General features: G+C 41.0%; 1 protein-coding gene across 1 annotated transcript; it reads left to right on the top strand.

The window, feature by feature from the left end:
• Positions 1-2,565: 2,565 nt before the first annotated feature.
• Positions 2,566-9,589, top strand: LOC129836194 (low choriolytic enzyme-like). The gene is made up of 10 exons (XM_055902048.1): positions 2,566-2,778; positions 2,901-2,966; positions 3,127-3,183; positions 3,330-3,398; positions 3,534-3,583; positions 7,025-7,106; positions 7,216-7,330; positions 7,517-7,689; positions 8,714-9,207; positions 9,319-9,589. Exons 1-9 carry the CDS (start codon positions 2,742-2,744, stop codon positions 8,836-8,838), a joined length of 774 nt encoding a protein of 257 aa, XP_055758023.1. The 5' UTR covers positions 2,566-2,741; the 3' UTR covers positions 8,839-9,207; positions 9,319-9,589.
• Positions 9,590-10,257: the final 668 nt, after the last annotated feature.

Below are 10,257 nucleotides of genomic sequence, written 5' to 3'. Positions count from 1 at the left end.
AAGTAGGCCTTTTCACACTAAATCACAAGTGGTCACAACTACTTACCAATCACTTAAAAAATAACCATCAAAAATATAGAAATGATTTTGACCCTGAATTGAACTTGTAAGTGTTGCTGTAATGTGACAGTAACGCTATGTCAAACCATTTAGGCTGTCATCATAACAGTAAATACAATCATTTATGACATCACAATTGTGATGTAATGTGGTGCCATGGGAGACCACACCCACCCTGACAGACAGCAAACACCAGAGCCACATAGGCCTGTTACCCAATTTATCCACTTCTATGTTTGAAATACAGTATATTTAGTAATAGTAAGCTCATAAACATAGTAAAAACCACACTGTAGCAATGTGTATCACTTCACAGCTACTGTCCATGATGCATCATGAGTGGTTGTCCTCTGATGGGACACTATTCCCTACATAGTGTACTACTTTTGACCATGGTTGATAATGTACTTTATAGGGTTGATTTGGGATGCACCTAGAACTATGTAAAAAGTACCTTTGTTCGTCCTCACAATCAATTTTGCGTTGACATTAAATCATTTTTACTAAGTGAAATTTATGGGACAACAAGAAAGAAATGTATTCATAATAAAAACTGTACATCATTTTTTACATTTTTGCAGAAGAGGTCTTAGTCGCACAATTACACATCAGTTTAGTGCAGTACTTCTCAAATGAATGATAGCAAACACTTCATTGAAGAATCCCGTCCATAGTTCCCACCCCTACTGTGAACCAATCACTGATGAAGGGTTGTAGACTTCAACTATCAAACTCTGACTTGCCTCAACAAGAAAATTGGTGCACGCGAACAGCGGAAAAAAACCTGCCGAACACCAAAATGAACAAAAACTTCACAAAATGTATAAGCTTAAACTGTTTAGACTGGGAAGCATGTGACAGCCTTTTAAGGAAGGTGGACGAGCAAAATACACCATCGTAGTACGGATGAAGCCTGAGCTGGAATGTGAAGCTAACTGAAGCTGGCTAGATTTAATAGACCCTGAGTAGATCTAGCTTGCTTCTTGCTATACCACTCTGGGAACACCCTGGACTTACGACATGGGCTCTATGCTACATTATGGACAGTACTGTTCACTACTCTATACTATGGATGCACATGACCACTGTCTATACTGCACAATACATGAACACTAACACTGTCTACATGGTTTCCCACAGCAGATATTTATTTTCTGTCAATGGGGAGCCCACCATCATAGCCAAGATCCACAACAAGATATCAGAGATGGGCCAGAGAACACATAGGACTGAACTAAACATCCAGAAAGTCTGACCGCTCTACAACTGTGGCTGTATGACATGCCATACTCTTTTTGACCAGACGGCATCAGATACATGGCCTACACATACTAAGACAGAGGAGCGCTGTTTTGCTGTCTCAGATGCTTTGTCTGAGGTTGATGTGTCTTTCTGTCAATAATGTACAACTGCAGCCCACATTTCGGGGTGTTCCTGCATGAGGGCATTCCTGCATCTGCTACATTATGCACAGTACTGTTCACTATATGCTATGTATGCACATTAACACTGTCCATACTGCACAATCTGTTGTTGAGGTTGATGACCTAAAAACAAGTGGTCACACCTGCATCTGTTCTGGTGACACAGGAGTTTGAAGTGGAGGGAGTACAGGGCTTAGCATGTCCCTCAAGGAGGCTAAAAAAAGATTTTGACTTGGAAAAGTTGAATATTTTCAGGAATTGGGTAATTGGTTAAGGGAGGAGGATTGGAGGGAAAGAGAGGAGGTTGAATAGACTGAGGGAGGCAGAGTATGGGTTTGTATCTGTTGAAGATAGCAATGACAAGGGAGAGGGTATGACGAGGAAGATTGGTATCAAGTTCAAACAGAGTGGGCCGGACACAAGTTTGAGTTCTGGAGGTGAAATGGAAGGGGTAGAAGGTGTTGTGGAAGTTGGGTGGAAAAGATGGTGGGTGCTGTTGAGTCGGTGAAGGTAACCCTTGAGTGGAGATGTCTGGTGCGAGAGAGGCTGGTTTAGGTGGCCAGGGTCATTGTAGTGGAGAAGATGTTGTATGCAGAGGAAGTGGAGGGTGGATGAAGGGTGAGGGATTCTGAGAGGATCCCTGTGAATAGTAGATCTTTGCCAGAACAGAGGGATAGGCCAATGAGTGATATATGTTTCAGTGAGGTTGGCTTAGCATTCATAGCAATTGTTATCAGCTGTACCGCAGAGATGACACGTAAGTCATAGAAAATAGATGTTGTGGTGGCAGCTGCAGAGAAGAACTTGGGGGTACGAGATTCGATTTCAGAAGAGTTACAGGGTGTTTTGAGTAGTAGTGTCGCGCCCTCTCGGGTCGTTGGCCTGGGGTAGGATAAGACAGGGTTAAAGTAGTGGAATAAGGTGATGGGTTTTAATGAGTGTAGGGTCAGTTAGTAGGGTCATTAAATATATATTTGTATGGATTTTTTCACGTTTCCCCTTATACCATTTTGTATAACGGAGTGTAATGGATTCATACAATAGTTCAGTAGAGGGCGATAATGCAACATAGTGGATGCCAACCGTCTTTAAACCTCACCGAAGAAGAAGAAGGAGAAGAAGGAGAATGCACCTGTTCTTTTGTGATTACTGCCCTGCCCACTATTTGACTGGAAGGAGAGCTATTGCACACATTTGTTTGTGAGGTTTCTTTGATTGTTTTTTTTCCAAATCTTGGGGGACAATTGTTGCTGCAACATGGTTTGGTTTCTGATTCTCATCTGGGTTGTCCAAGGTAGGACCAGCCATTTTGTTTTTGTGACATCCTGCTTTTGAGTGTTTTCCATTTGATGTAGGGCAGGCGAATCGGTTCTTCATGTTATGTAACATGTATTATGTTACCTTTGTGTATTTCAGTGGGCAGTGTTCCGATCACCAATTTCACAAATGCTACTACTTCAAATGCTACTATCCCTGCCACAGGTAGGCAGGCCTGCATTTGGGACCAGTCATTTTGTTAGGTGATAGGCTGAAAGCTAGGCCTGTTATCTGTTTTCCATGTTTTTATTTAATGTAGGCCAGCTGTACTGCAAAACTGTTATTGTACTGTTCCACTTTGTAATATTTTATTTCTGTGTTTCAGTGGACAATTCTAAAAACCCCATCAACAATTCTACAAATGTGACTTTCTCTGCCACAGGTAGGCCTATACTGTGATTTTCAAGTCAGTCACTTGGGATGATGGGGCCCAAAGAAACAATTCAATCTGTTGTCTTCAAGTTTATGGCTTGTCTATCAATAAACAAAATGATATTACAAAATGAGTTTGTTCACAATTCCTTTTAGGTTCTACTGCCTCAATGGGGACACGCCACAGACAAAATGATTGGGTTAAAACGCCTGAAACTAGAGAAGGTAACGCATTCATTAGATGAAGCGCACAATCCTGGACCTCTACAATGAGGTCTGGACTTTAATGGCACTGGAGGTAGTGACTTGTAACTAGTACATGTCAGTGTGGTTGTTTCAGACCCTTTCTCTCTGTTACACAGGACTTACAGTTTGACCTTGCCGTCACGGAGGGAGACATTCTGGTTTCGGTGAGTCTATTATCCTTGCTTGCTGTCCTGTTACTGCATCTTTTAGGCTGATGAATCAGATTGATACCACCTTCTGGTATACACAGTCTGAAGTTAATGACTGCAAAATCATTCAAGCCAGATTGTTGAACAGAATTACATTTGAACTTGCTCTACCAGTTGTCCATGATATTGGTCCTTCAGATGGTTGAAATTTGAGCCAATATATCCACAGGAAAATATACAATGCATGCATACTAACTGAAGTGCCAGGCGATAGCAATTTCAACTTCAGTACCGCCACTCTTCAAAGTTGTGTTAACAGTACTTTCCTGTGGATATTTTTAACCATCTGAAGGATCAACACCACGGACCACCAGTAGAGTAAGTTTCAATGTAATTTCATTCAACATTCTGTCTTGTAAAGAAACCTTAAACGATTTTGCAGTCATTAGTTTCAGTCTGTGTATACCAGAAGCTGGTACAGTGCCTTCCCGAAAGCATCATACCCCTTGACTTATTTCACATTTTGTTACAGCCTGAATTCAAAATGGATAAAATACAAATTCAAACCCATCTACACAAAATACCCCATAATGACAGTGAAAATGTTTTAGAAATGTTTGCTAGTTTATTGAAAATGAAATGCAGAAATATCTCAACTATTCGCATCCCAGAGTGAATACTTTGTAGAAGCACCTTTGGCAGCGATTACAGCTGTGAGTCTCTCTGGGTAAGTCTAAGAGCTTTCCACATCTGGATTGTGTAACTTCTCAAAAATTTTCAAGCTGTCAAATTGGTTGTTGATCACTACTAAACAACCATGTTCAGGTCTTGCCGTAGATTTGTCAATACTGTAACTCGGCCACTCGGGAACATTCTGTCTTCATGGTAAGCAACTCCAGTGCAGATTTGCCCTTGTGTTTTAGGTTATTGTCCTGCAGAAAGGTGAATTATGCTCCCAGTGTCTGGTAGAAAGCAGACTAAACCAGGATTTCCTCTAGGATCTTGATTAGCTCATTCCGTTTCTTTTTTTATCCTGAAACTCCCCAGTCCACAACGATTACAAGCATACCCATAACATGATGCATCCACCACTATGCTTGAAAATATGAAGTGGTACTCGGTAATCTTTTGGATTTGCCTGTCATTACACTTTGTATTGAGTACAAAAAGATATTTGCTTTGCCACATTTTCTGCAGTATTACTTTAGTGCCTTGATGCCATCAGGATGCATGTTTTGGAATAATTTTATTCTGTACAGGCTTCCTTTTCACTGTCAATCAGGTTAGTATTGTAGAGTAACTAAAATGTTGTTCCATTCTCAGTTTTCTCCTATCACAGCCGTTAAAGGCTAACTGTTTTAAAGTCACCATTGGGCTCATGGTGAAATCCCTGAGCGGTTTCCTTCTTCTCTGGCAACTGACTTCGGAAAGACACCTGTATCTTTGTATGGACTGGGTGTATTGAAACACCATCCAAAGTGTAATTATTAACTTCACCACGCTCGAAGGGATATTCAATGTCTGCTTTTTACCCATCTACCAATAGGTGCCTTATGCAAGTTATTTGAAAACCAATAGGTTGCTGTAGTTAAATATGTTTGAAATTCACTGCTTGTTCGAGACCTTACAGATAATTGTATGTGTGGGTTACAGAGATGAGGTAGTCATTCAAAATTCATGTTAAACACTATTGCACAGTGAGTCATGCAAATAATAGATTTATTGTGTGACAACAATGTCAATTTAAATCGTAGTGGGCGTTGCCAATGGCACGGTTTTAGTTTATTTTTGGTGATTTTATTTATTTTTCTTCTAAAGGATCTTAAAATATATATAGTTTACAAAACATTAGGAACACCTAATATTGAGTTGCACCCCCCTTTGCCCTCAGAGAAGCCTCAATTTCAGGGCATGGACTCTACAAGGTGTCAAGCATTCCACAGGAATGCTGGCCCCATGATTTCCTCAATGCTTGCCACCATTGTGCCCAGTTGGCTGGTAGTGGATCTCTAATCCGAAATAGCTCGTTCTATCTCATCCCACAGATGCTTCATTGGATTGAGATCTGGTGACTGGGCAGGCCACTGCACTAAGCTGAATTCACTGTAATCTTTGTGGAACCATTCCTGGACAATCCTAGTCTTGTGGCATGGGGCATTATCCTGCTGAAAAAATCAATTCACAGATGGATACACTGCTGCCATGAAGGGATGCACCTAATTTTCAATTATGTTCAGACATTCAAACGTTGCTTAACTTTTATCATGGGGCCCAACGTGTGCCATGAAAAGGCACCCCACAGCATCACACCATTACAAATACACCATGACAGCGCAATACACAAGGGGTGGAACAGTGGCAAAGGTACCCACAGGACAAACAGAATAATATTAGTCTGAGGAGAGATTAAATAGCATTAATACAACAAAAATAATTCTAAACACACCTTTTAGTTTACAAAGTTAAACAGATGTATTTTTTCTTCATAATAAGCAGGAGTAATTTTCTTAAATCAGAATGACAGCAGACTGTACTTCTATCCATTTCACTAAAGACTAACAGAAACAAAAGACAAATTTAACTAGAATGGCTTATGTGTTTGCCTGCAATGTTGACAAACATCATGATGGATGCATGTGGTTTTCTTCATACCCTAGTCCTCCCATCAGCGTGAAATTGCAAAAATAACTGGATTCATCAGACCAGACGTTTTTCCAATTCTCCTGTGTCCAGTGTTTCATTAGTCCACTGCAACATTTTTTTTTGCTGAAAGAAGTGGAACTCTGTAAGGTTGTCGGCTGCCATACCCCATTTGTGTCAAGGTTCTACGAGTTGAGCATTTTTTGGGTCTTAGGTCACAAATGTTTTACTGGACTGTCAATTGACTATAACTGTAGCCCGTCTGTTGCTCTGCACAATTCGTGTCACCCATTTTCGACCACTGGACTGCCATTGGCTGGATGTCCTTTGGGTGGTGGACCATTCTTCACACACGGGAAACTGAGTGTGAAATACCCAGCAACGTTGCAGTTCTTGACACACTCAAACTGGTGAGCCTGGTACCTACCATACCCTGATCAAAGGTACTTAAATATTTTGTCCTGCCCATTCACCCTCTGAATGGCATATATACATGATCCATGTTGCAAGGCTTAACAATCCTCCTTTAACCGGTCTCTTCATATACACTGATTGAACAGGTGACCTCAATAAGGATCATAGCATTCACCTGGTCAGTCTGTCATGGAAAGTACACTGTATATTGCTCCAATCTTCTTTTTTTTGTTCTACATACTTAGTCTGGTTTTAGTCATTTAAGTTAATACTGAAATAGTTTTACCATTTTAGAATTTAAAAACATTCAAAGGGGGAAATGCAGAAATAACAATTTAATTAATCTGAGGCCTATACTCTCTAGCGACAGCTGGATTTAAGACTAGGTGTTTTGTCCTACAGGAAGACCGCTTAGCTGTGAAGTCACTTTGGCCTGAGAATGAAGGCGTCACTTCTATCCCCTACAAGATCAACGATTATCTGGGTGAGTGTCGAATACAGTAGGAGAGATGAACACTGTAACACTAGATGTTTTCTAATATAGTGAGAATGATATGCACCGTCTAATGGTAGATTGTCTCTGATCCACACAGTGGACAGAAAGGAAACTATACTAGCAGCGTTCAAGATGATTTCAGACCGAACGTGTATCCTCTTCCACGAATACACCAATGAGATGAACTACATCGAGTTCATCTCTGGGACAGGGTGAGTCCAAAGTGGGCACATTAACACATTCTCTCCTTCCCAGCAGTTTACAGTTAACTCACAACCTCTCCTTCCTTTTCCTGTGTTCAATCCTTTATTTTTCTCTCTTCCTGTCATATCCCCTCTTTCTCCTCCATTTCTCTCCTCCCGCTTCTCTCACCTTTATCTTTCTTCACTTAACTCTAGCTGTGCGTCGTATGTAGGTTTTCAGGGCGGGGCCCAGTCTCTGTACTTCGGTAGAGTCTGTAGCGTGGGGAACCTGTGTCATGAGCTGATGCATGCACTGGGCCTGCACCACGAGCACACACGGCCAGACCGTGACCAATACGTCACCATACAGTGGGACAATGTGGTCCCAGGTAACTCACAACATACTAAACCACCTCACGGGCATTGCATGTGGATCAGGGGCAGGGCTGGTCAATTTGTCCCATGGAAGAGCTGCAGTGTGCAGGCTTTTGTACCAGCCCAACACTAACATACCAGATTCAGCTTTTTGTGGTCTGGAGTGAAGACCGTATAGAATAACTATTGACATTTAGTATTTTATTAGGTACTGCCTAAGCAGCAGCTACTCTTCCTGGGGTCCACACAACATGAAACGCTATATAACATTTAATAGACAGTACAGCACAAGGACAGAACAACATTAGTTTAAAAGAAGTATAGTCTTTTATACATTTATGCCTTAACGTTCCATTTATCATGTACTTATTAAAACGTAAATACTGCAGCCATTCATTTCCCCATCCATTGCAAGCCTTTTCTCTACTGTTGTAATTGCTTTGTCTAAGCAGGTCCTGATAGCCTAATATCATAGCAGCCTTGAATCCTGCTATCCTAATCTCACAGCACCAGTTCTGTAAACACCAGAGAGAATCTTACACCAGTAACCATCAGCGTTCTTCAGTTTGAGACCAATACTATGCATAACTATGGATTTTATAGACTCATTTCCAATGATGTAGAATTTAACTGAATTTGTTAACTCCTGCGAATTTCCCCTGGCGTGACTGCAGCAACCTTGTTCACTAAATTTACCTGACGCGAATAACTCTACATTGTCATCTACAGTTACCACCTGTAATGGGTATCCTGGTGTAAAATATACCTTTTACAGTTGCCACCTGTAATGGGTATCCTGGGATAACATGTAAGCTCGTTTTTGAGGGCAGTTTTGTTACATTACCACCCGCAATGGGTTTCATTAGGTAAGATTAAATATTCATGCCTTGAATCCTGTAGAGTTTCCTCCTGCTAGAGGTTCAACTTAATGGTTTCCATCTCAACTTGTCTACATTTCCATTTTCATTCCCTTATCACATTCACACCCAGCAGTGTCCACCAGTCACATCTGCCTCTTGTAACTCTTTTAACTTCCAGGAAAAGAAGGTAACTTTAAGGTGAAGAAAGGAGACACTCAGGACCTGCCCTATGACTACGACTCCATAATGCACTACGGAACGTCAGTCACATTCCTCTCCTCCTTATTCCCACTAAAGTCCTAATTTTACTCACCTTGTTTTTAAACTGCTGGCAATAAGTAAATATTAGTTTTACTGGGCCTGTGTACAGTATCCAGCTCCAGTAACATTTCCCGGTGCGTACCCAATGGTTCCCTATTTAGGTCACTTTTTTACCTGGGCTCTGGTCAAACTATGTGCACTATATTGGGAATAGGGTGGCATTGTGACGCAGTCCTTGTGTTAAAGTAGCAAGTCCTCTAATCCCCCGTTGTTGGGTTTCTCCTGGCAGATATTACTTCTCATCAAACCGGAACCCCACTATCGGCTCCAAGAAGAGTGGAGTCCAGATTGGACAGAGAAATCACCTGAGCCCCCTGGACATAACACGCCTTAACAAACTCTATCAATGTGGTAAAGACATGCACACACAGAGACAGGAAAAATATCAGAGTTGGGCTGCCTTTTTAAATGCAGTCATTCTCGTGCTGTATTCTAACCATGTTCATGTCCTGTCTTTCACAGAATAACAATGCACAGTTTAGCATTTATTACACCATCGAAGATTTCAACACCGCTGCTGTCGACTGAAGATTCCAACACAAATGGCACTGACATTTTAACTTCTCAACAATGAATAAGTTGAACTAGTCCCTTAAAGCTTTCTGATGTATTATACGTGTGTTCAGCAGCAGGCAGTAGTTTAATTTGTCCTGTGTGCTCTTGCTGCCTTGAATTAGGCCTATTCCACTGCACTTGTCTTGGAAATGAATAAAATGACCTCGACTGAAAAGAATCCAGTCAGTGTGATGTTTCTTGCAGTGTTCTATTTCATTCTATAATGGACCTTCTCAGCTATGCTCATCATACATCCCAAGGTGGGATCAGAGATGAAGTAGATCTAGCACAGCAGGAGAGACGACTTAAATTAATGGTGATTAAGGTATAAAACTTGGCTGACTAGCTAGGCAACAAATGATTTAAAAACGATGACGCTGTAACACAGGACTTAGACAGCAGGGATCATAGACTCACCAAAATCAGAATGTCGCCCTCTGGAAGGGTGTACTACGAAACAGGTTTGAGTTGACTTTGGTAAACTCTTGAGCTCAATTCAGGATAACCGGTACCAGGAACGTGGCCCACCTTTTAGCATGGAATACTTAACAAATATACATAAAGATGTATACACACACTACCGTTCAAAAGTTTGTGGTCACTTAGAAATATCCTTGTTTTTGACAGCCTTTTTTGTCCATTAAAATTAAGTGATCAGAAATAGTGTAGGCAATGTTGTAAATAACTATTGTAGTTGGAAAGGGCAGGTTTTTAGTGGAATATCTACAGTTGAAGTCGGAAGTTTACATACGCCTGAGCCAAATACTTTTAAACTCTGTTTTAAACAATTCCTGACATTTAATCCTAGTAAAAATTCATTGTCTTAGGGTAGTGAGGATCAGTGTG

The sequence above is a fragment of the Salvelinus fontinalis genome, chromosome 37 (assembly GCF_029448725.1).
Source record: "Salvelinus fontinalis isolate EN_2023a chromosome 37, ASM2944872v1, whole genome shotgun sequence".
Taxonomy (NCBI): domain Eukaryota; kingdom Metazoa; phylum Chordata; class Actinopteri; order Salmoniformes; family Salmonidae; genus Salvelinus; species Salvelinus fontinalis.
This window is presented reverse-complemented; position numbering and strand designations above follow the sequence as displayed.